Source organism: Podarcis bocagei (genome assembly GCF_964188305.1).
Source record: "Podarcis bocagei genome assembly, chromosome: 9".
Taxonomy (NCBI): Eukaryota; Metazoa; Chordata; class Lepidosauria; order Squamata; family Lacertidae; genus Podarcis; species Podarcis bocagei.
In genome coordinates, this window is record NC_138134.1 from 75,698,515 (window position 1) to 75,724,332 (window position 25,818).

General features: G+C 48.8%; 1 protein-coding gene across 3 annotated transcripts; it reads left to right on the forward strand.

The window, feature by feature from the left end:
* Positions 1-7,182: 7,182 nt before the first annotated feature.
* LOC308594178 (kyphoscoliosis peptidase-like) lies at positions 7,183-25,542 on the forward strand. 3 transcript variants are annotated; one of them, XM_081207012.1, is made up of 8 exons: positions 7,183-7,408; positions 12,980-13,083; positions 15,697-16,457; positions 17,918-18,035; positions 18,206-18,323; positions 19,208-19,399; positions 22,310-22,500; positions 23,117-25,542. In XM_081207012.1, exons 3-8 carry the CDS (start codon positions 15,813-15,815, stop codon positions 24,436-24,438), a joined length of 2,586 nt encoding a protein of 861 aa, XP_081063138.1. In that variant the 5' UTR covers positions 7,183-7,408; positions 12,980-13,083; positions 15,697-15,812; the 3' UTR covers positions 24,439-25,542. The 3 variants fall into 3 exon arrangements, with proteins under 3 accessions (XP_081063138.1, XP_081063139.1, XP_081063137.1); XM_081207011.1 differs by having other exon boundaries at positions 7,408-7,454; positions 12,798-13,083; XM_081207013.1 differs by lacking the exon at positions 12,980-13,083.
* Positions 25,543-25,818: the final 276 nt, after the last annotated feature.

The window sequence follows — 25,818 nt, forward strand, 5'->3', positions numbered from 1 at the left end:
ACAGAATAAAACATCAAACATTAAAAACTTCCCTAAACAGGGCTGCCTTCAGATGTCTTCTAAAAGTCAGATAGTTGTTCATTTCCTTGACATCTGATGGGAGGGTGTTCCACAGGGTGGGCACCACCACCGAGAAGGCCCTCTGCCTGGTTCCCTGTAACTTCACTTCTCGCAGTGAGGGAATCTCCAGAAGGCCCTCAGAGGAGGACCTCATTGTCCAGGCTGAATGATGGGGGTGGAGACGCTCCTTCAGGTATATAGGGCTAAGGCCGTTTAGGGCTTTAAATATCATAGAATCATCAAGTTGGAAGCTACTTCCAAGGGCCATCTAGTCCAACCCCCCTGGTAATGCAGGAATCTCAACTAAAGCATCCACAACAGGTGGCCATCAAAGCTGTGCTTTAAAATCTCCAAGGAAGGAGAGTCCACCACCTTCCGAGGGAGACCGTTCAGCTCTCAAACAGCTCTGCAAAGGCTTGTTTTCTCCTGCTCTGGAGGCAGGACCCAAACCAATGGATTCAAGGTACAAGAAGGGAGATTCCGACTTAATAGAATCATAGAATCATAGAGTTGGAAGAGACCACAAGGGCCATCGAGTCCAACCCCCTGCCAAGCAGGAAACACCATCAGAGCACTCCTGACATATGGTTGTCAAGCCTCTGCTTAAAGACCTCCACAGAAGGAGACTCCACCACACTCCTTGGCAGCAAATTCCACTGTCAAACAGCTCTTACTGTCAGGAAGTTCTTCCTAATGTTTAGGTGGAATCTTCTTTCTTGTAGTTTGGATCCATTGCTCCGTGTCCGCTTCTCTGGAGCAGCAGAAAACAACCTTTCTCCCTCCTCTATGTGACAACCTTTTATATATTTGAACATGGCTATCATATCACCCCTTAACCTCCTCTTCTCCAGGCTAAACATGCCCAGCTCCCTTAGCCGTTCCTCATAAGGCATCGTTTCCAGGCCTTTGACCATTTTGGTTGCCCTCCTCTGGACACGTTCCAGTTTGTCAGTGTCCTTCTTGAACTGTGGTGCCCAGAACTGGACACAGTACTCCAGGTGAGGTCTGACCAGAGCAGAATACAGTGGCACTATTACTTCCCTTGATCTAGATGCTATACTCCTATTGATGCAGCCCAGAATTGCATTGGCTTTTTTAGCTGCCGCGTTACACTGTTGGCTCATGTCAAGTTTGTTTAATATCAGCAATAACTTTCTGTTTGACTGTGGAACAGACTCCCTTGGGAGGTAGAGGGCTGGGCTCTCATTCCTTGGAGATTTTTAAGCAGAGGTTGGGTGGTCATCTGCCAGGGATTCCTCAGCTGTGATTTCTGCATTTACAGAGCGTTGCGTTAGATAAGCCTTGGGGTCCCTCCCAACTCCATGATTCACCCAATCTTTTTCGAAACGTTATCTGTGGGCAGAAAGCAACACTCCCTGACACAAGCAGCTTCTCCCTAAAGAATTTCTCCAGAAAACTGCCCCTAAATTCTCGTGGCAGGCAGTGTTATCTGTCCTCCTGAGCCCAACATGTCCTGAAATCAATTTGGATCTTTCAGGGCTGCTTCTCGTTTTTATTCCTGCCTGTGCACAGGACTGGATGTGGGAAGGCCAAAGGAGATGAAAGAGGCAGGCTAATGAATTGCTTTGTGGCAACGGCCGAGTCTTGCTTTCGGAATCCATTTCCAAGGCTCCAAAACAAAGCAGCCATCTTTGCCCCAGCGCTGAAGACTTGTATGAAACGAAAAGAAGGCGATGTCCAGATAACACGGCTTATTACTTGCCATGGAAACTCGAGAGAGGTTAATTTTGCCTGCCTTCCGAACTGCGAGCAGCTGGGGAATGGGGGTGTCTGAGAGGCGTGAAAAGGAAGAAGTCACCCATTGTCTGACCTTGCTGCCACTTCGTTAACGGGTTGCATGAAACGTTTCTCTTATTTAATGAGAGGCAGAGCTCGGAGCTGACTCCATGCCAACGAATGCACACAGGTCAGAAGCAACGAGGGATCGCAGGCAGCAGGCAAGGATTGACTTCGCTTGCTCATTAGTTGGTCTCTTGTGTCGCCAGGCAGAAATTTATCACCTGCAAAAACAGGTCCAGACCTTCAAAGTTTTCCAGGGACAGTCCCGGATTTACAGAAGCCATCCCAGTTTCTGATTTGATCCCAGAATGCCACGCTTTTCAATGGACGTTCCTATTTTCATCAGAGACGTGTTGAAGGATTTGACCCCCTACCCGTCTGAAGGCAACTCTGTATAGGGAAGTTTTTGAATGTTTACTGTTTTATTATGTTTTTACATACGTTGGAAGCTGCCGACGGTGGCTGGGGCAACCTAGGTAGATGGACAGGGAGGGTATGAAGAAGAAGAGGAAGAAGAAGAAGAAGAAAATTTATTATTTTTACCCCACCCATCTGGCTGGGTTTCCCCAGCCACTCTGGGCAGCTCCCGAGAACATTATTATTATTAATAATAAAGCAATAAAACATAAAACATTAAAAACCACCCTAAACAGGGCTGCCTTTGGATGTCTTCTAAAAGTGGGATAGTTGTTTATTTCATTGACATCTGATGGGAGGGCGTTCCACAGGGCAGGCGCCACTACCGAGAAGGCCCTCTGCCTGGTTCCCTGTAACTTGGCTTCTCGCAGGGAGGGAACTGCCAGAAGGCCCTTGGAGCTGGACCTCAGTGTCCAGGCTGAACGATGGGGGTGGAGACGCTATACTGGGCTGAGGCCATTTAGGGCTTTAAAGCACCAACACTTTGAATTGTGCTAGGAAACATATTGGGAATCAATGCAGATCTCTCAGGACTGGTGTTATATGGTCTCCGTGGCCACTCCCAGTCACCAGTCTAGCTGCCGCATTCTGGATTAGTTGCAGTTTCCAAGTCACCTTCAAAGGTAGCCCCACGTAGAGTGCATTGCAGTAGTCCAAGCGGGAGATAAACAGAGCATGCACCACTCTGGCCAGACGGTCTGTGGGCAGGGAGGGTCTCAGCACATGTACCAGATGGAACTGGTAGAGCCCTGGACACAGAATTGACCTGCACCTCCATGGGCAGCTGTGAGTCCAAAATGACCCACAGGATGCACACCTGGTCCTTCAGGGACACTGTTACTACTACTACTAATATCAATAATAATGGAACAGGGCATCCCTATTTTCATTGGAGAAATGTTGGAAGGTATGCAAGTCTCTTGGGTGCTCAGGGTCAGTAAGCAAAACTGACCCAGAAGTCTTTTCTGTGGATCAAGAAGCATCACTGGACTTGATCAGACGTCGGTGGGTTACTAGACCCATGGGCTGCCTCAGCCTCCCCTGACCCAACCGGTAGTGGAGCAGCTGTAAGTGATGGCCCAGCTGGAGGCAACGAGGTCATCCCCGCATCTGGAGCCAGGGCAGGATCAGGCCCCTGACTTGGCCCAGCTGGAGTTTGTTGCAGGGGAACCTGTGCAGACTGGGATCAGGCCCCAGACTTGGTTCCGATGATGCCCGAGGCAAAGGATCCGGTGTGGACTGAGACTCCTCTGGTTCCGAGTCCTAGCCTGAGTCCCAGGCCATCACAGGCTCAAACCCACAACCCTGAGATTAAGACTCGCATGCTCTGTTTGAAGAGCTCTTCACTTGCCTTCAGTTTCTTTTCTCCCACATCACAGGTCAAATCTGGGAGCAAAAAACAGGCAAATTATTTGGGTGGGAATTGCAGAAGTACAAAAGGAAACATCAGTCTGCAATGTTGTTTTTTGTTTTTGTTTTTTGCGTAGACTCCAGCTATTTGCTATATCCTAACAGGGACAGAGTTCTCCGGGCATTATCTATTATGTATCAACAAAGACATTGCTATGAAGACATCTCCCCTTCATAAAGCCGAGGTTGATTATTAGGAAGGAGCCTGGTCTTAATTAGGCAATTTTCCTAATGAGAAACTGGGTGAAGTCAACTCCGCTGAGGACTTTCCAGAGCCGGCAAGAGGCCTGCCATGGAAACTGCCTACTCTCCTAGGGCGCTTGCTGCTGTAGAGACATGTGAGCCTCAGCAATGAGGAAGAGGTTTGTCTGAGTCATCCTGGCTTTGAGAACAGCCTTGCCACATCCAATCCAAGGCCTGTCTAGTTCGTATGAACATGAGAAGATAACGGGGCTGCCTTCAGATGTCTTCTAAAAGTCTGGTAGTTGTTTATTTCATTGACATCTGAAGGGAGGGCGTTCCACAGGGCGGGTGCCACCACCAAGAAGGCTCACTGCCCGGTTCCCTGTAGCTTGGCTTCTCGCAGGGAGGGAACCACCAAAAGGCCCTCAGAGCTGGACCTTAGTGTCCGGGTAGAACGATGGAGGTGGAGATGCTCCTTCAGGTATACTGGGCCGGGCCGTTTAGGGCTTTAAAGGTCAGCACCAACATTTTGAATGGTGCTCGGAAACGTACTGGGAGCCAGTGTAGGTCTTTCAAGACCGGAGTTATGTGGTCTTGTTATGTGGTTCAGATATCTTAAGGGCTGACACATGGAAGATGGAGAAAGCTTGTTTTCTCCTGCTTTGCAGGGAAGGACATGAACCAGTGTCTTCAAGTTACAAGAAGGCGATTCTGACTAAATACAGTGGTACCTCAGGTTACATACGCTTCAGGTTACAGACTCCGCTAACCCAGAAATAGTGCTTCAGGTTAAGAACTTTGCTTCAGGATGAGGACAGAAATCATGCTCCTGCGGTGCGGCGGCAGTAGGAGGCCCCATTAGCTAAAGTGGTGCTTCAGGTTAAGAACAGTTTCAGGTTAAGAACGGACCTCCGGAACGAATTAAGTACTTAACCCAAGGTACCACTGTAACAGGAAGAACTTTCTGACGATATGAGCTGTTCAGCAGTGAAATGGACTCCCATGAAAGGTGTTGAGCTCACCTTCACTGGAGGTTATTAGAATCATAGAATCATAGAGTTGGAAGAGACCACAAGGGCCATCGAGTCCAACCCCCTGCCAAGCAGGAAACACCATCAGAGCACTCCTGACATATGGTTGTCAAGCCTCTGCTTAAAGACCTCCAAAAAAGGAGACTCCACCACACTCCTTGGCAGCAAATTCCACGGTCGAACAGCTCTTACTGTCAGGAAGTTCTTCCTAATGTTTAGGTGGAATCTTCTTTCTTGTAGTTTGGATCCATTGCTCCGTGTCCGCTTCTCTGGAGCAGCAGAAAACAACCTTTCTCCCTCCTCTATGTGACATCCTTTTATATATTTGAACATGGCTATCATATCACCCCTTAACCTCCTCTTCTCCAGGCTAAACATGCCCAGCTCCCTTAGCCGTTCCTCATAAGGCATCATTTCCAGGCCTTTGACCATTTTGGTTGCCCTCCTCTGGACACGTTCCAGTTTGTCAGTGTCCTTCTTGAATTGTGGTGCCCAGAACTGGACACAGTACTCCAGGTGAGGTCTGACCAGAGCAGAATACAGTGGCACTATTACTTCCCTTGATCTAGATGCTATACTCCTATTGATGCAGCCCAGAATTGCATTGGCTTTTTTAGCTGCCGCGTCACACTGTTGGCTCATGTCAAGTATTAAGCAGAGATCAGATGGCCATCTGTCATGGATGATCTAGCTCAGATTCCTGCTTTGCATGGGGTTGGACTGGATGTCCTTTAGGGTCCCTTCCAACTCTGCGATTCCATGAAATCTATTTTTTCTTCCTTCTAAGTAACAGCCTCTGTCAGTGTGCCTTGGGCAGGAGCCGGGACGCCGTCAGTGTCCTCTGGCTGCTTTGCTCATCCCTGATGACAGACTCTTCTCTGCACACAGCGCAGGTTGGCTGAGGACAGCAAATGGAAAAGGACAGAAACCCTAGCTGGAAGGCAAGAGAGCATGAGGACACGGGGTGAGATTCTGCTCGGCTCGGGGAAAGTAAAGTAAGCTTGGAAGCTGCGCTGTAGCGGCAGCTGAGCCACGCAGGGTGCCATTTGCCCTGAAGGTGGTCCTTGCTTGAACCACGTGGCCTGGGACTGAGTTTGACGTCTCTGTCGCTGACAACTCCATGGTGAGTCAGTCTTCCTGAGGGTGTGTTCATTGGAGCTCCGCTGCAGGGAGGTGTGTGAATGGTGTATGAAATAGGTTAAAAGCAATAAAAGCTAGTGAGCAGGTAGTAGTAGTAGTAGTAGTAGTAATAATAATAATAATAATAATAATAATAATAATAATAATAATAATAATTTATTTATACCCCACCCATCTGGCTGGGTTTTACCAGCCACTCTGGGCAGCTCCCAACAGAATATTAAAAACACGATCAAACATCAAACATTAACGACTTCCCTAAACAGGGCTGCCTTCAGATGTCTTCTAAAAGTCAGATAGTTGTTTATTTCCTTGACATCTGGTGGGAGGGCGTTCCACAGGGCAGGCGCCACTACTGAGAAGGCCCTCTGCCTGGTTCCCCGAAACCTCACTTCTTGCAATGAGGGAACCACCAGAAGGCCCTTGGAGCTGGACCTCAGTGTCTGGGCTGAACGATGGGGGTGGAGACACCCTTCAGGTATACTGGGCTGAGGCCGTTTAGGGCTTTAAAGGCCAGCACCAACACTTTGAATTGTGCACGGAAACGTACTGGGAGCCAATGCAGATCTCTCAGGACCGGTGTTATGTGGTCCCGGCAGCCACTCCCAGTCACCAGTCTAGCTTCTGCATTCTGGATTAATTGCAGTTTCCGGGTCACCTTCAAAGGCACGTAGAAAAACTACCTTATTCTGAGTCAGGTTAAAAGCAGTAAAAGCTAGTGAGCAGGTAAAACAACCTTGTTTTGAGTCAGACCCTTAGTCCATATAATAATAATAATAATAATAATAATAATAATAATAATAATAATAATAATAATAATTTATTTATACCCCACCCATCTGGCTGGGTTTTACCAGCCACTCTGGGCAGCTCCCAACAGAATATTAAAAACACGATCAAACATCAAACATTAACGACTTCCCTAAACAGGGCTGCCTTCAGATGTCTTCTAAAAGTCTGGTAGTTGTTGTTCTCTTTGACATCTGGTGGGAGGGTGTTCCACAGGGAAGGCGCCACTACCGAGAAGGCCCTTCAATATGAACTTTGACGTAGGGTGGTTCTCTAGGGTAGAGCTGGGGTGTTGGTGTACTGTGAGAAATTGGTTAAATTACACCCTGGGCTCATGTCTTGAGGAGCACATCCCCCACATCTGGATGTTCAGAGATAAGGTACCAGGTGCATTGGGTTACCATAGCAACACCGGTGACATCAAATATAGGACTTGCTGAGCCTTTCACCCTCCCAAGTTGTTGGCACCCATCTGTCTCGGAAGACAAAGGGGGAGTGCGCCCCATTGTGAAGTCAAACCGCTGCCGTGGCTGTAGAGACTGATGCAGGAGAGACATGTTTTGTTGCAGCTGGGGCAGGTGAGTTAGTCCCACCCCACCCCCGTCCAACAATTTGTACTCTCAGGTAAAGGCACAGTCTGAAACATTCTTACTCCAGAGCTTTTTTAAAAAAAAATGAGCTAAAGGGAAGCATTTTAAGAGTTGAAGGATTGCAGCGTGGAAATTTGTGCGTGTTCTTCTGCAGATCCCATGAACGTCAGCGCACACCGGGCAAATCCTGGCGAATGTAGATTCATTGGATTCCAATCAAGGTTTGATTTTGTCCACTAGCAACCCCATGGAATAGGGAGAAAAGCTTACACAAGTCTACAGTGCAGAATACAAATACAGAATAATAATAATTTATTTTTATACCCCGCCCATCTGCCTGGGGTATAAACAGTAGTCTATTAAACATTAAAAGCTTCCCTAAACAGGGCTGCCTTCAGATGTCTTCTAAAAGTCTGGTAGTTCTTCTCTTTGACATCTGGTGGGAGAGAGTTCCACAGGACGGGCGCCACCACTGAGCAGGCGCTCTGCCTGGTTCCCTGTAACTTGGCTTCTTGCAGTGAGTGAACCTCCAGAAAGCCCTCGGCGCTGGACCTCAGTGTCCAGGCTGAACGATGGGGATGGAGACGCTCCTTCAGGTATACTGGACCGAATATCTATAGGATGACTCAAGCTGCAGATTCCCACAGACTGTTGGATAGCTCAGGCAGTAGAGCATGGGACTCTTAATCTCAGTGCTGTGAGTTCGAGCCCCACGTTGGGCAAAAGATTCCTGCATTGTGGGGGGTTGGACTAGATGACCCTTGTGGTCCCTTCCAACTCTACAATTCTCTGAAGCAAGAATGCCCAAAGTCTAGAAGACCCTGCAGAATCCAGATGGATCTATCCATTCACCGGGATTTGAGTTTTCTCTGCGACCAGTAGGTGGCAGATGGGAAGCCGGATGAGTAAAGCAAGGAAGGCAACGGAAGGAAGAAGCAAAAAATTATAGATGTGGATGCCCTGTAGTGGATTGTAGGGCCCATTTATGTTAATTGGGCAAGCAGCCTGGATGTGTTGCGTCCTTTGAGGCTGTCAGGGATCTGTTGCAGAAGATATTTGTGTCCTCCCCATCCCAGTTAGATGGTTTGCACCACCCACTTTACAAATAGTGTAGTTCCATAGCTAAAAGAGGGGACGTGGATGGCGCTGTGGGTTAAACCACAGAGCCTAGGGCTTGCTGATCAGAAGGTCGGCGGTTCAAATCCCTGTGACGGGGTGAGCTCTTGTTGCTCGGTCCCTGCTCCTGCCAACCTAGCAGTTTGAAAGCACGTCAAAGTGCAAGTAGATAAATAGGTACTACTCCAGCAGGAAGGTAAACGGCGTTTCCATGCACTGCTCTGGTTTGCCAGAAGTGGCTTTGTCATGCTGGCCACATGACCCGGAAGCTGTATGCCGGCTCCCTTGGCCAATAAAGCGAGATGAGCGCCGTAACCCCAGAGTCGGTCATGACTGGACTGAACGGTCAGGGGTCCCTTTACCTTTACCTATAGCTAACAGAACTTCTATGTTCAGAAGCAGTCTGCTACATCTGAATGTCTTTCTTATTTATTTATTTATTTATTTATTTATTTATTTATTTATTTGGTTTTTCAAATTAAAATTTTACAGATATATCAAACATAAATCATAAAAACATAAAAACTTCCATCCTCCCCTTTGTGGGTCCAATTATTAATCATTTCCTCCCACATCTTTTATGATGATCCAAATATTTTACAGTGGTACCTCGGGTTAAGTACTTAATTCGTTCTGGAGGTCTGTTCTTAACCTGAAACTGTTCTTAACCTGAAGCACCACTTTAGCTAATGGGGCCTCCTGCTGCCAACACATGATTTCTGTTCTCATCCTGAAGCAAAGTTCTTAACCTGAAGCACTATTTCTCGGTTAGTGGAGTCTGTAACCTGAAGCATATATAACCTGAAGCATATGTAACCTGAGGTACCACTGTACATCTCCATTGTGTCCAGAATTCACCCTTAAACTACCAGGGATATTCAATCCAACTGACGAGTTTTACAATGGTCTTTAAGATAAGTTATACATTTCCCCATCCTTTATTAAAATTTTGGTCTTCCTGATTTCTGACTCTTCCAGTCATTTTAGCCATTTCAGCATAGTCCATCAAATTCATCTGCCATTCTTCTCTGGTAGCGACTTTATCTTCTTTCCATCTCTGGGCCAGTAACATCCGTGCAGCCGTGGTCACATACATAAAAAGTCTTTTCTGCTCCCTGGGGATTTCAGCACCTAGAATTCCTTAAAAAAGGCTTCAGGGGTTTTTTTTTAGCAAAGGTTATTTTAAACATTTTTTCCCACTCATTATATATCATTTCCCAAAATCCTTTTGCTACCTTACAAGTAGCATTCAGAAGGTACTACTTTTGAATATCAATTGCTGCAGACAAACAAGGAGGAAGGGCACTTGTTGTCATAACTCTTGTGGGCTTCCAAAAACCTCTAGTTGCACCAGGATTATGGGATAGATCAAGACTTTGGTCGGATCCAGCAGGAGTCTGCTGTTTTGCTAAAATAAAACACAGCTCTTTATCCCTAGGCTGGCTTCATCTTCTTCTTTTTAAAGAAGCTTTTAAACTTTTGTTTAAGAATCAAATAGAAATCAGAAACTGAACGTTCCTCTATTGCATTTTTTTACAAAAGCAAATTATATATGAACCACCCACAGATCTGCAGGTTCTGGGCAGTCAGTATACGACAACCCTGTGAGGTAGCTTAGACTGAGAGGCAGTAATTGGCTCAGCCTCTTTTTTAAAAAAAGCTTTTTTAGAACAATACCTACAATACATTTTACAAAAACAAAACACAACAAAACAAAACAAAACAATAACAACAAACCGAAACACCCAAAAACCTCACATGTTCTCTTGACTTCCATTCATCCCCTTCATTTTTCATTTCACACTTCTATATTTCTTCTTTCTAAATATTTAAAATTACTGTGTTATTTCTTCCTCTGATGGATGGCGGCTAATGGATTGAAGTTGAATCCTGACAAGACAGAAGTACTGTTTTGGGGGGACAGGGGGTGGGCTGGTGTGGAGGATTCCCTGGTACTGAATGGGGCAACTGTGCCCCTGAAGGACCAGGTGCGCAGCCTGGGAGTCATTTTGGACTCACAGCTGTCCATGGAGGCACAGGTCAATTCTGTGCCCAGGGCAGCTGTCTACCAACTCCACCTGGTACGCAGGCTGAGACCCTACCTGCCCGCAGACTGTCTCACCAGGGTGGTGCATGCTCTGGTTGTCTCCCGCTTGGACTACTGCAATGCGCTCTACGTGGGGCTACCTTTGAAGGTGACTCGGAAACTACAGCTAATCCAGAATGCGGCAGCTAGACTGGTGACTGGGGGCGGCCGCCGAGACCACATAACACCGGTCTTGAAAGACCTACATTGGCTCCCAGTACGTTTCCGAGCACAATTCAAAGTGCTGGTGTTGACCTTTAAAGCCCTAAACGGCCTCAGTCCTGTATACCTGAAGGAGCGTCTCCACCTCTATCGTTCTGCCCGGACACTGAGGTCCAGCCCCGAGGGCCTTCTGGCGGTTCCCTCATTGCGAGAAGCGAAGCTACAGGGAACCAGGCAGAGGGCCTTTTCGGTGGTGGCGCCCGCCCTGTGGAATGCCCTCCCATCGGATGTCAAGGTGATGGACAACTACCTGACATTCAGAAGACATCTTAAGGCGGCCCTATTCAGGGAAGCTTTTAATGTATGATATTTTAGTGTTTTTTGGTTTCTGTGGAAGCCGCCCAGAGTGGCTGGGGAAACCCAGCCAGATGGGCGGGGTACAAATAATAAATTATTATTATTATTATTTGTCAGGGCTGCCTCAGGTCTCAGCTCACAAAAGACCAACGCCAGGTTCTTCTTATATACAAGGATGTTTATTGCAGTTCATTATTGGTTCCACAACCGAGGCGTGCAGCCCCGCGTCTCTTAGCCTAGACGTTTTAAGTCCCCTCTGAATCGGTCCCGCCTCTACACCAGTTTAAGAGGCTTGTGCTAGTCCACCTCTTCCTGTCTTTCCTTTTCCGCAGGGTCTTTCTGCCCCCCTGGGTTCCTTCCCTCCTGCTCTCTCCCGAAGCGGATTCCTCAGATGCCTGTTCCCCCCTCCTTCGTACTTTGGGGCCAGGCTCCTCCTCCGGGCTCTCTCCATTTCCGCGCGCCTCCACATTTGAACTTGGCGCGCGTTCGCTACCCCTGACCTTCCTCTTGACACTGACACTACTCCCTGTACTACTCTCCGCCTCTTCCGGCAGGACGTCCTGCCCCGATCTCCTTCCCCTGTCTCCTGCCTGCTCCGCTCCGTGTGTCACACTGGGAACTCCACTCTCTTCACTTCGTTCCTGCTGGGAAGCCGGCCCCGATCTCCCACTCCCACTCGGGGTTTCCCTGCTGCTTCCCTGCTCCTGGCAGGTCCCCCCTGTGACCCCCCTTGGCCTGACTAGGGGCGCCCCCTTCTGGGAATCCTCCGATTCACTTGAGAGACTCATGGAAGACCTCAAGTCATTGTCATCCTCTTCCTCACTGTCCTGTGATTCTTCCCCATCGCTCTCCGTCTCCCCCCTCACCTGTGCCTCTGTCTCTGAACCCCTGACATTATTATTATTATTCCTCTATTGTCTTGCAAGATTCAGTCCAGACCCATCAAAGCATTTAGATTTTTACAGTACTGTTTTATATACTCTCTAAAGCAGGGGTCAGCAAACTTTTTCAGCAGGGGGCCGGTCCACTGTCCCTCAGAACTTGTGGGGGGCCAGACTATATTGGGGGGGGGGAATGAACGAATTCCTATGCCCCACAAATAACCCAGAGATGCATTTTAAATAAAAGTACACATTCTACCCATGTAAAAACACCAGGCAGGCCCCACAAATAACCCAGAGATGCGTTTTAAATAAAAGGACATATTCTACTCATGTAAAAACACACTGATTCCTGGACTGTTTGTGGGCCGGATTTAGAAGACGATTGGGCCGGATCCGGCCCCTGGGCCTTACTTTGCCTACCCACGCTCTAAGGACATTCCATTTTTTATTTAATCTCTGTTTTGTGTCGTTTCTTAATCTTCCCGTCATTTTGGCGAATTCTATATATTCTATCATCTTCACCCGGCTCAGCCTCAACCTCATGACCAATTGGGTATTTGGAACCCGGTCTCCCAGGCTCTCGCCCGGCACTCTAACCACTGTGCCGCACTGCCTCTCCTCGACACACCACTCCTCCCCCCCAAATGTTAAAAGTTCAGCTCCTGTTCTGAATCTTGCCGCGTCCGCTGAATGATCACAGGGAGCCGTTGCACCTCTGAATGCCAGCTTCTGATAATATTCGAAAATAATCTCCGATTTCGCCCGCTATCAGGCCCCGTGGAGTGGTCGCTCGGTGGAAAGTCTGTGCAGAGTCCTTCGGGGCTTTGTAATATTTTTAGACCCGTTGGCACCGGGGAGGTGAAGCTCAGGACAGCCGAGGCCCCGGCAGGGAGGGAAGGAAGGAGGCTTGGTACATATAGAGGTTCCCGCAAGGACCTTTCGCTACCCTGGCAGAAGCACGGTGCCTGGAGATCGCAACGGCAAGAAGAATCAGACTAGACTGGCATCCCGGGACCAGGCAGACGGTTCCCTGAGACATCCAAGGATGAAACCGGGAGGTAAAAGCGTGCGGCGAAGGGCTTTTGCCCAGAGAGTGGGCAGGCAGAAGGTCTCCGGCTCAGTCTGAGAATGAGAACTCTGAACAGCCACTGCCAATCGGAGTAGACAATACTGAGATCAGTGGAGGTCTTGGGGCTTTCAGATTCCAGCAGTGATGCCAAAATTTGGCACCTCTCGCCTTCCGGTCTAAGTCATTGCTGCACCTCCCTCTTGGTTCAATGCCCAGTGCGGGCAAACAGGCCGCGCTCCCCTAAATTCCCTAGACGGGTAGTATAAGGCCACTTCCTATATTCCTGTAGGGCTTTAGCTCAGTGATCAGGGCATATGCTTGCCATACAGAAAGTCCCAACTTCAACTCCAGGTAGGGGCGGGAATCGTCCCTTGTGAAACTCTGGAGAGCAGCTGCCAGTCGGTGTGGACAGTATGGAGGCAGGTGGGCCAATGTTCTGACTCTCCAGAATGGCAATTTCCTCTGGTTTGGGGGAGGTAGCTCAGTGGAAGAGGGTCTGCTTTGCATACCGAAGGTCCCAGGTTCCGCCCCAGACATCTCCAGGTAGAACTGGCATTTCTTCCCCTCCCTGAAACCCTGGAATGCTGCTGCCAGTCCGTGTGGGCAATGCTGAGCCAGTTAGAACTATTGGTCTGCGTACAGCTGAAAACGCCGGGAGAAACGGAATGGGTGTGAGTGCCTGTGGAATTTTAAGGGAGCGGCTTATATTCAGGCCAATGCGGTACTTAGTAAGAGGTGCCCTCCATGGGGAAGTTTTCACCTTGGTGGGCAAGAGAAGGAGCTATGAGCAGGACCCCAGTTCTGCAAGCTCCACTCTTCCCAGAAGCAGCTTCCGCCCTTGGAATAGGGGGACATTCATACTGGCTTCCCTTGCAGTGCTCTCGCTGTCAGGACTGCCATGAAATCGTGCTCCGAACAGTCAGAAGTGTCATGTGGTTTCAGTGGCATCTGAGATCCTTGTAATTGCCTTTGCTGCTCTTTTTTAGTTGCAATTTTTAATCTCTCTCTCTCTCTCTCTCTCTCTCTCTCTCTCTCTCTCTCTCTCTCTCTCTCTCTCTCTGGCTGTTTCTATTTGCTGTTGGCTCTCTTTTAGCACTTTACATTATAATCTGGCTCCAGGCCATCTGGCGAGCAGGCAGGATAGAAATTCTGCGCTAAGATAACTGCTAAGTATTATTCCTTTCTTTATTTCTCGTAACGATATCCTGCCTTTCTCCTGCGAGGGGCATTTGCAGAAACCATAGGCATTTGCTGGCTCCTCCACAGCTGCCCACTCACTGGCTTTTGCAGACCAGTCTCTAACGAGCCCTCAGAGAAGGAAGGTTTAAACACAGACACACCCCACACTTCATTCTGATCAGAGGAATCTGCAGAGATTCTGCTATGTTCTTTTTACAGCTTCAAGAGAAAGCTGAAAAGCTCTCTGTAAATAAATGTTGTTGGCATCTGTCTGTCTCAAGAGACAATGGAGCGTGCCTCCGGGGGTGTTTGCAGCACCAAAGTGACTTTCCCAGGGCACAAACCTGGGCAGCGGGTCTGGAGGTCCTGGGCTGCCCAGGTGATAAGACCCCCCTCTTGACCTTTCTGATGGGGTCCAAAGGAAAGCAGAGCAAGATGTTTGGCACCAGCTTGGCTGCAGGAGCTGCTGGGAGGAGACCATCCAACAGCTTTAGGGACTCCACTCCCGATTTGTGTAGGTGTTTTTGTGGGATGTGAAACACAAGAGCAGTCAAGTACAACATCCTTAGAGTGGACATAAAAGGGGATGTCTGGACCAGCCAGTCAGAACTTCCTGTTTCTCCCAGGCTGGGACAGACTTCCTCTGCATGTGACTAGAGGTGGGCGTGACCTCACCTGCCCAGGTAACAAAAGAGCAGGACTGGTCGGTCAGCCATCTCTCTCTCTCTGACCACATTCGTCGAAGAAGCAACATCTGCTTAGCCTAAGATGCTTCCAGCCAAGAGAGGACAGAGGAGCTGTCTCCTTATGGGATAGTTTCCACATGTATATTACTTTTGTAACTTAAAGTCTGCCTTCTGGGATCCAGTTGTGAACAGAATGTGTGAGTAAAATCTTTTTATACTTTTATAGAAGACTGTATCGTGTCTATCTTTTTATGAGGGACTAAATGGGGAATTACCAAAAAGGAAAACACATTTTAGAGGCTTTAGCGAGCCTGAGCAAATGCATCCGCTGTGCAAGTTTAAAAAGGGGAATGTTACTCTGCTAAATTGTAGAACTTGTTAACACAAGTTGGATAGGATATAATCAAACAATATATCCTCTCCTGCATCCCTGAACCTTCTCACAGGGAAGACAGGGGGCATTGCAAGCCCTACCGGGAGATGCTGTGAGGGACTGAAACCTTGGACCATGCAAATCAGACGCTATACCCCTAGGGTTTGGTCCCTGATCTGCTTGGAGCAGATTAAGAGGACTGAGGCAATGAGGATGAATCTGTGGCAGCCGATGTGAACAGTCCTTCCCTGAAAGTCGTATAGCCTTTACAGTTTGCATTGGTTTTTTTCTGTTGGCTATAGGAACCAAGTCTTATTCTGGCCTGAAGCCCATTCTGTAAAACTCTTACCTGTGTTTATTACAGCACAACTCTAGACAAGATCTGAGGAAGCTCTTCTCAGGCAAGAAAAGTCTCCTGTGAAAAAAGGGAGGGTGAACTAACAGGCCATCTCCACTCCACGCCAGTCTCAGTTGGAAAGGATGAAGCGAGATGGGCACCAAAGACTTCCCCAAAACACAGAGGACATCATGGTGCCCTTTATCAGCCCATCAGCAACACACCGCAATGCCAACTGGGGCTGTCCTGCTATAAACAAATCAAACATCTCAAATTGCAGAGGGAAAATGGCACAGACCAAGGAAGATGCCATCTCGTCCACTGCTAGAGAGAGTCAAATGACGGACATTTGCAACGGCAACTTTCCCAAGGGAGGAGGACCCTCTGAAGCTCTCTGCAGTTGGTCTTTGGCGGCCTCCTGCCAAAAGCTTCCAGGAAGCAATGGAGGGAACAAGCCGCTTCGACACTTTGGCCAGCGGTGCAAAGAAATCCCGCCCACCAGAATTACCCAGCAAGGTTTCCCCAGAAAGGACGTATTTCTGTTCTGGACAAAGAAAGCTGGCAATGGCAACGAGATGGCCCCATGGAGATCAGGCTCCAAAAAGGCACACCAGGTGCAAGAGATGATGGACCGATGTGTGGAACAAGAAGCAGAAGACTCAAAGGGAAGATGCTGGTCTCCCCCCACCAGCCCTGAAACAACCCAGAGGAGGAGACGGAGAGATCTATTCCCAGATTCAGAGGTTTTCAGACAGCTGGACGCCCACGTTCTTCGTGTGAGTGAGCAGGTGGGTGGAGAAAAGAACGTCCCAAAGTTCTACCATTTCTCCTTTTCGCTGGAGCTGCAGGTGGTCTTCCATTTGTGTGTCGAGACCCTGAAGCCACCCCCTCGTTGAGAAATAACACACACAAGGACACAGATATTAGGTTAATGTTATTGGGCAAATTTTGGCCACAACTTTATTGATTGCAGAATGTGAGCGATATTGGCTTAGGCATTAAATGGACCCGACTATATCTGACTCCTGCCCATTGCGCAGGAAGTCCAGTAAGAGTTCCCCACTGGTAGGGGGAGCCCCGTTGATGCAGACCAACTCGAGCTCCCCCTGGTGTTCCTGTTGGCCCTGCCCCGGGATTCGGACAAGATCCACACCCCCGGATTCCTTTAACAGAATACCCTTAAGCTTGGAGGGGCAGGTGATGGCCACACCTCCCCTCCCCTTCATAAGGTCAAACAATGCCTAACCGCAACCCTAACAAAGTTGTGACAATTGCTACAAGGTAGGCGAAAACCAAATCGCCTGTGCCAATTTGCCAAGTTGAAAAATTCCTACCAGGCCCCTCAACGGCGACTAACCAAGGGCCATAGCAAGGCCAATGACTAGAACCTGCAAAATAGGGAGGGAGGACGGGTGATTGAGGAAGCGAGCGAAAGAGGAAGCCCTCCAGCTCGAGCCTCTGCTTAAATGGTCCTGGCCACGCCCCCCGGGCAACGGATTGGCTGACCGGTCGCTGATGTGGCCGGGATCCCCCGGGCAATGGGAGACTAAGTCCCCCACCCCCAGAGGAGAGTGGGTGGCCACGCGGTCCACTGCAACTCCTCCCCATGGGGAAGTGGAGCGGACTTACACGGTCACTGACTAAAGCTTTTAAGCTCAGATCGAAATCAGCAGGGCTAAGGTTGAAGAGCTCACACCCAGAGGCAGTCTTCCACGGACTCCCAAACGCAAGCTGACAGTGGGGCAGGGAGCTGCCCCCTTCAAGGTCTGCTTGGGGGGCATTTGGCTGGCCATAGTGGGCGAAAGGATGCGAGGCTAGGTGGACCTTTGAGTTGGTCCTGCTACCCAGATGGGTCACAAATGATCAATGTGTGGTCCCTCCAGGCACTATTGGACTCTGACGTCCATCAGCCCCAGCCAACATGGAAGGTGGATGGGAGGATGATGGGATTTGTAGTCCAGCGACATCTGGAGGTGCCACAGGCTGCCCAGTTCCTTCTCCAGGCATTCTCTACAAATGCTGAGCAGAATTCCAGCTGGGATGGGACAAAGTAGCCTTCACCAACCTAGCGGCCTCCAGAGATTTTGACTACAACCAGCATGGGCTGGCTGGGGCTGACGGATGTCCTCATCCAAAACATCTAGCAATGGCTAGATGTTGGCAATGGCTGGGCTAGACAAATGAATGGCTGCTTATCCTATGAAACAGATTGCTGCTTATTGTCCAAATCCCAACCTATCTTCCCTAGCTGAAAACCAACCAGGAATCCTGGTCCGTCCAGACCATCGTTCCACTGATTACCAAAGGAGCCAACAGCCAGCTGGAGAAGGCGCGAGCCATATGGATCTGGCTGTGCCACAATATCGGTAAGTATGTTCTCATGCAAACCTCCTTTGGGGGTATTTTTAGGGGGGCAGTGACGTATGGATTTCATAAGCCTAACCCACCTTTCTTCCAACACAAGCAAGACAGATTGGGTGCTTCCTATCGTAACAACCTCTTGGTAAAGCGGTGTTTCGATTTTGTTCCGCAATAGAGTACGATGTCAACGGCTTCTTGGGGTTCTCAGAGAAGATCCACACCCCTGAGCAGGTCCTTCACACCAGGAGAGGCGTGTGCTCTGGGTATGCCCATCTGTACCGTGACATGTGCAGGTATGTGCTGCTGTGGCTTTTAACATGTCCCATCTCAAGGGCTGTCACATGGAAGAGGGAATGGGCTTCTTTTTTCCTGCTCTGGAGGGTAGGATTTGAACCCAAGGCTTCAAGTTACAAGAAAGGAGATTCTGACTAACCACCAGGAAGAACTGGTGTTCAACAGTGGAACGGACTCCCTCGGGAGGTGGTGGACTCTGTCAGGAGTTCAGCCTACACTCGGGTAGGAGTCTGGTAGAGACACAAGTCTGACTGGCATGTTCTCTCCCTCCTGGCCGATCGTTCAGGAGCTTCATAAGCTTTCTTCAGCCTGAACATCACAGCGACCAATGCCATCTGCAAGTAGATAAATAGGTACCACTCCGGTGGGAAGGTAAATGGCGTTTCCGTGCGCTGCTCTGGTTCGCCAAAAGCGGCTTAGTCATGCTGGCCACATGACCCGGAAGCTGCACACCGGATCCCTCGGCCAGTAAAGTTAGATGAGCGTTGCAACCCCAGAGTCGGCCGCGACTGGACCTAATGGTCAGGGGTCCCTTTACCTTTACCTTTAAGGTAGTCTCCGTGGGAGCATATTGTATTTAATTATGGGGTATCAGAGTTTTTAGAGGATTAACCAGGCTGGGATAGCAGGCTTGTGAGTTTTTGAATGTCTGATGCAATTTTTTTCAATTTCGTTGTTCTGTATGGGACAATGACAATAAAGATTATCGTATCGTACCTGGAAATACTTCTGGGGATGCTCTGCCACTGAGCCATGCTATGATCTGCACCTGGAGTCCAAGTGCAAGGAGCAACTTGGCGGCACCGTAACTCTTGTATCCAGCTGCCCACCCCCTGTACGTTGAGTTTGCCCAGCCTCCGTGCCCTCTTGTGAATCCTTACAGGGAAGCGGGCTTGACCTGCGCCGAAGTTTCGGGATACGGCCGAGGGGCCGGGTACAGCCGAGGCCAGAGCTGCCTGCAGAAGAAGTCCGACCATATGTGGAATGCCGTGCAATTGGGAGCCCAGTGGTTCCTTCTGGACGTCTGCTGGGGAGCAGGCCTCGTGGATGTCGAAAAAAAGCTGTTCATCCCTCGGTGAGATCTCTCGGTGTTTATAAGTTCTAAGCCCTGGTGTGTGGAAGGCAAGAGCAGCCCTGTCTGATCAGACCACTAGCCTGTGGTTCAGAATTTCCTAAAACAGGCTTCCTCAACCTCGGCCCTCCAGATGTTTTTTTTTTATTTTAAAAAAATCATTTTTATTGATTTTCCAATAAAAAACATCCAATTAAATACCCAGTCAGAATACTTCAATTAAAATAAAAAAGATCAAATTATAGTCCAAATTATATTTACTAATTTCTCAGAGCTCCCCACGGTCTGGATCTCTGAAGCATATCTCCACATCTTAGTCCTGCTTCTCCGGCCCTCCAGCTGTTTTGAGACTACCATTCCCATCATCCCTGGCCACTGGTCCTGCTAGCTAGGGATCATGGGAGTTGTAGGCCAAAAAACATCTGGAGTGCCAGGCTGAGGAAGCCAGTCGTAAAGTAAGAAAACCAAAACGCATCTTCTCCTGGCCTAAGGTTAAAAGCAACTGAGAGGCTGCCTTAAGCTTTGTCTTTGCAGGTTGCTAATATTTTAACACTAGGGTTGCCATATTCAAAATCCGGACACAAAAGTTGTGGAGCTTTCTCCCCCCAAATCTCAGTAATAATAATAATAATAATAAATTGAGGGGTTTTTTGGAAACTCACAAAAAAACCCACTACAGTCATACCTCGGAAGTTGAACGGAATCGGTTCCGGAAGTCCGTTCAACTTCCAAAATGTTCAGAAACCAAAGCACAGTTGCAGCCAATCGGAAGCCCCATGAGACATTCGCAAACCGGAACACTCCTGAGTTTCGATTGTTCGTGAGCTGAGTTCTTTGGGAGCCAAGGCGTTTGAGATCCAACGTACGACTGTACTTCCGATATTGGCTGCCATACGCCGGGATTTTCCCGGACATTTTAACCGATTTCTGAAAACTCCACCCAGACACTATTTTTGGCGGATGAATCCTGGATATGTCCAGGAAATTCAGACAGCCCTTAAATTATTCCCCTTTTAAGAGCGAAACCAGAGTTTTCAGAGCATGCGATTGGGGATGGACAAATCTGCAGGGAGCAGCTAATCTGGCCACTAGCCGGCCTCTTATAGTTGCAAATAACTTTGGATCGGATGCTCTGCTTCTTCCCCTTCGCTGCTTTAATTAGACACCAGAGCCACCCTTTGATAAAATGATTAATCTCCCGCTCCCCAGCAGGTTTATTAGGTGGCCTGAGATGTAATTACGCGAGCCTCCTCCACACGTTTCAGACCGAGAGTAAATAATGACTTGCCTCAAAAATTATTAATCGTGTTAAATTATTTTCCGCTAGATGCATTATGCACTTGTCACTTTCCAGCCAATGCAAAATAATAAGAGCCCGTGTGGCATTTGCAACATCTAATCACGTTACGTGGAACAAATTTGCTCTGGGGTGTGAGTGTGTGTGTGTGTGTGTGTGTGTGTGTAAGCATGCATGGGGAAGAGAGATTGATTTGTTGTTTTGAATGTGCAAGGGGAGAGAAGCAAGGCTTTGAAACGGGGAGAGTTAAAATGCGACTCTGGAGATACTTTCCGGGGACCCACATTTTCATGTTTACTCTCAAGCTGAGCCCACACTTCCCTTTAAACATGCATTTCCCCAATATTTTACATTAGGGGATTGCTGCCTCGAGAGGCAAAGCATGGCAAAACGAGAACAGGGCCTTCTCCGCAGTGGCTCCCCGTCTGTGGCGCCAGGCAAAACCATTCCTTTTTAACCAGGCCTTTGGTTGACCTGATTGACATCCTATGCCCTTTTAAAATGTAGCTTTTTTGAGTGTGTGTGTGTGTGTGTGTGTGTGTTATTTGGGTTGTTGCTTTTATTTTGATTTTATATATTGTGATCTTTTCTGTGAATCGCCTTGAGACCTCCAGGTATAGGGCGGTATATAAATTCAATAAAAAGAAATAAAAAGAAATGAATAGTAGCATGCTGACTGAGCATCATGTACCGCAAAGGATCCTGGGACTTCTTCTAGGCTGCACACCTTGTTCATACGGAGTTGTTGTGCTTGTGTCCCGTTTGTGGAATTTCCTTTGGGGCATCTAGTCAGTCACTATGAGAGCAGGGATGATGGACCAAATGGGTTCTTGGCCGGACCCAGCAGGGTACTGTTGTAAACAAAATCTGCCCTTCTTCCCTTATGGGGTACCCAAGAGCCTTTATAGAGTCCTTTGCAGGTTCTCCATCAATCGGAGAAAATAACAGAGGCCAACCAGAGAATATTGAAGCACAGCAGCTCGTAAGCCTGATCTTTATTGATCTGTTGCAACAGGGTGCTCCCCTCACACGCAGGAAAGGAGGAGGACCCAGAACCAAGGTGTGCCTGCCCTTATATTTACATTTTAAATTCCCTGCCCTGGAGCTCAAGACAACCCCTCCATACATCATACCTACATCACAGAAAAGGCGGTCTACAACAGAAAATTGAATGTTGTTGTTTTTCCTGTCGGCCAGGTTATCTGATAATGCCTTATCTGATTGCCTTTCCTGGTAGTCTGGCCATTCCTTTGAGATGGTGATTACCCAATTCCTGTGACAATGGGAAGGTTCCCTCACCCCGTCCCTCCTCGTAGAGAAAACATTTGGTCAGTTTGGGAGTCAAAATGGTTTCAGGGCGGTCTTCCTGTACTGCTCCAGAGATGTGGTCCACATATCTATGTACGTGCTTGGTTGGTACATTTATGAACATTTATTATATATATAAGACCTTAATTTTTTTATTACAGTACTCCTTACCCATCAATCCACCCACTTCTCATCTTTTAACAACAGACAAGCCATTAGCCTCCTGCCCCCTTCCTTGTTTGCCATTCTGGGATGTGCTTTGTTTCATGTGATGTCTAAGACGCCCCCCATTTCCCCCACTCCCCCAGGCACGAGGATTTTTTCTTCCTAACCGACCCTGAAGATTTCGTCGAAAGCCACTGGCCTGATGAGCCCAAATGGCAGCTCACTCAGCCTCCCGTCCCACTGCAGGTTTTCGAAGGGAGAGTTTTCAAGACGCCACAGTTTTTCAAACTTCAGCTTGCCCTCCTCTCTCCAGACACCTCCAGGCTTAAAACAGGTATGTTCACAGCAGGATGCTTTGGCACACTCAGGAATTTAATCCCGCTGAAAGGAAGTGGCATGGCATCAGTGGCGTAGCGTGGGTTTCCAGTGCCCGGGGCCGTGCAGGTTGGATGGGAGGGAAAGAGAAGGAGTAAGCATGTGCTTTCAATTGCCTAACGGCGTCTGTGTCACCCAGGAGATCACAGCTGCATAAATTAAGAAAAGAAGAGTAATTCCGTTGCTGGACAGGTCACTTCCTGGTTCACATGGAGAAGCTGTTTTCAATGGAGCCCAGGGACAGAAATACAGAACTATATTGAGGCAGCAACAGATGTTGAAATTTTGAGCCCCTAACAAAAGCTCGCTAAAATTTCAGGCAACCTTCCTCAAGTTGACGCACTCCAGATGTTTTGGACTATGACTCCCATCACCTGAGCCAGGCCAAAACATCTGGAGGGCAGGAGGTTGGGGGGGTGCTGCTTTGGGGGTGTTTAGGGCAAATACATACCCAAGGGAAGAGTTAGGCAATTGTGGGACTGCAGTCAACCCCCCCCCAAGGTTAACTGCTCTAGTGTGGTGCTCTGCAGTTAAAAACAGGCAAGAACAATCCCTCTCCCCCTTCCTTTTCACAGACCAAGGGGAAGCAACCATTTCGTTAGCAAGTGCCCATTCAACAGAGTTCACTTACCAGCTGTTGAAGCTTTGCCGTGACGACGACAGCAAAGAGGATATGGGCAAGACTCACGGGATGTTAACCATGTCTGACAAAAAGATGGTCCTCAAAGTCTTCCCCCCAACAGAGGGGCTCTTCGAACTGCAAATCTTTGCCCGCCCTTCCGATTCCCCGGAGCCGTGCACTTGGGTGTGTTCCCACCAGATTGAGTGCCTGGAGCCCCACCGGCAAGAGGGGCTGCCGGATAATCCTTTTGCTTTCTGGGGGCTCCACCCCAAAGCAAGAGAGTTTGGGATTGAAGAGTGCAACTGGGAAGAAGACCTGATCGTTGCCACCACGGGGGCCCTGAAGCTGGCTTTGCAGACCCAGAGGCCTCTCTTGGCCACCTACGAGTTGGTTCATCCAGAGATGGACACCTCTCTGAGCAGGAAGTGTTTGGTGTCCCAAGTGGAAGAGCAGAAACTCGGCTGCCACATCCTCTGTCCTTTCGTGGGCCACTACAGGCTCTCGGTGTTTGTCAAGGAGCTCGACGAAGACAGGTTCAAGAATGCTGCAAACTTCCTTATGCGCTGCTCCAGCCCCGTCAACCACAACGAGCTCTTCCCGTCGGGTCTCAGCACACATTGCGGAGCTGGGATCAGCTCCCAGTGGAGAGGTCTCTCGAACCCCAGCCACATTGTCCCCATCATCAATACCAAAAAGGGACGGTGCACTGTCACATTTCGTACTCAGCCAGGCTTTGAAGTCAGTGCCACTTTGGGCAAGGACAAAATCACCAGCAAAACGTACCCGATGGAACGGTTCGCCTTGGTTACCCACCTGGAGAATAAGGTGAGCATCTCCGTCTTGCTCCCTGAATCGGGAGTCTACAGGCTCAGCTTATACGGGAGGGACGCCGAAAACAAAGAGTTTGTCCACGTATGTGATTACATCATCCGCTGCTTCACCAACCCCCAATGGCTCCCCTTTCCCCGGGTTTACAGCTTGTGGAGGAAGGGGTGTGTCCTCCTAGAACCCAGGTCAGGAGTCCTGCAAGAGAAAAGCTGGGTGAGGTTTCGGATCAAGATACCCGAGGCCTGCAGCGCTCACGTCGTCGGTCCTTCACGATGGGAGCTGCAACTGGGCCAGAACAAAGTGTGGGAGGGAGAGGTCTACACTGGTCTCGCTGCGACGATGCTGAAGGTGGCCGTCAAATTCTCCCGGGACTCCCCAAGCATGGACGTCATCCTCTCGTTCAACGTCGAAGGCAGTTCATCAACTCTAAGCGACGCTTCGGGGTAAAATGGTCCAGGGGTCTTTGAACTCTCAGGAAACTTAACTCTCTGCCCCACCCCAAGTCTCCAGCTGGATTGGACGGAAGTCCTGGGCCAGATTCCAGCCAAGCCATGTGCACAAGGGCCACCAAGGTGATCAAGGGTCTGGAAGACAAGCCTTATGAGGAACGGTTGAAGGAGTTGGAATGTTTAGCCTGGAAAAGAGGAGACTGGGAAAAGATATGAGAGCCATCTTCTAATATCTCATGGATGAAATCGATTGTCTTTCCTTGGTAATGGACAGGATGAGAGCCCACAAACTGAAACTCAATCCAGATAAGACTGACGCTCTGTTCGTGCGTGGTTCCCTAGAGGTCACCTGCTATTGATGGGGTTACGCTTCCTCTGAAGGAGCAGGTTCGTAGCTTGGGGGTAGTCCAGGATCCTGTGCTGTTGCTCGAGGCTCAGGTGGCCTCAGTGGCCCAGAGTGCCTTCCATCAGCTTCGGCTGGTGGCCCAGCTACTCCCCTATCTGGACAGGGATAGCCTACTGTTGTCTATGCTCTAGTAACCTCAAGATTACTGCAATGCGTTATACATAGAGCTGCCTCTGAAGACGATTCAGAAACTTCAGCTAGTGCGGAATTCAGCAGCCAGGTTGCTCACCGGAGTAAGACTGTTTGAGCATCTTACACCGATCCTGGTCCGACTGCACTGGCTGCCAGTTAGTTTCCCGGCCCAATTCAAAGTGCTGGTTTTGACCTATAGAGCCTTAAACAGCTCAGGACCGCAATACCTCAAGGACCGCCTCTTTCCATATGAACCTACCTGGACCCTGAGATCGTCTTCTGAGGTCCTCCTTCGTGTGCCTCCTCCTCAAGAGGTCAGGAGGGTGGCAACACGAGAACAGGGCCTTCTCTGCAGTGGCTCCCTGTCTGTGGAATGCTCTCCCCAGGGATGTTTGCCTGATGCCTTCATTATACACCTTTAGGCGCCAGGCAAAAACGCTCCTTTGTAACCAGGCCTTTGGTTGATCTGTTTGGCATCCTATACCCTTTTAAAATGTGGCTCTTGGGGGGGGGGGAGGAAGGAGTGTTATTGGGTTGATGTTTTTATTTATATATGTTGTGATCTTTTCTGTGAATTGCCCTGAGACCTCCCTCCATATATAGGGCAGTATATAAACTCAATTAATAATGATGATGATAATGTAGAATTAGCAAATTTAACTAAGAGAATAAGAGATCAGGAAGATTGAGTATTTAAGGAAGCGTGGAAAATGTTTGCAGAATATCTGAAGAACTATGTTAATCAGGTTAAAACGTTAGCAGGGTTAGTGTAAATTCAGTACTGTTAAAGTATTAAAAGATATAGGGGGAAGGGAGAAATATGAATATAGGGGGAAATTA

What these genes read in the sequence shown, in the direction of transcription:
- LOC308594178 (XM_081207012.1), top strand. Translation starts at nt 15,813, where the DNA reads ATGAAGCGAGATGGGCACCAAAGACTTCCCCAAAACACAGAGGACATC. An exon ending in CTGGCTGTGCCACAATATCG is followed by an intron (nt 18,036 to 18,205) that starts GTAAGTATGTTC and finishes GTTCCGCAATAG; the next exon opens with AGTACGATGTCAACGGCTTC. An exon ending in AAAAAGCTGTTCATCCCTCG is followed by an intron (nt 19,400 to 22,309) that starts GTGAGATCTCTC and finishes CCACTCCCCCAG; the next exon opens with GCACGAGGATTTTTTCTTCC.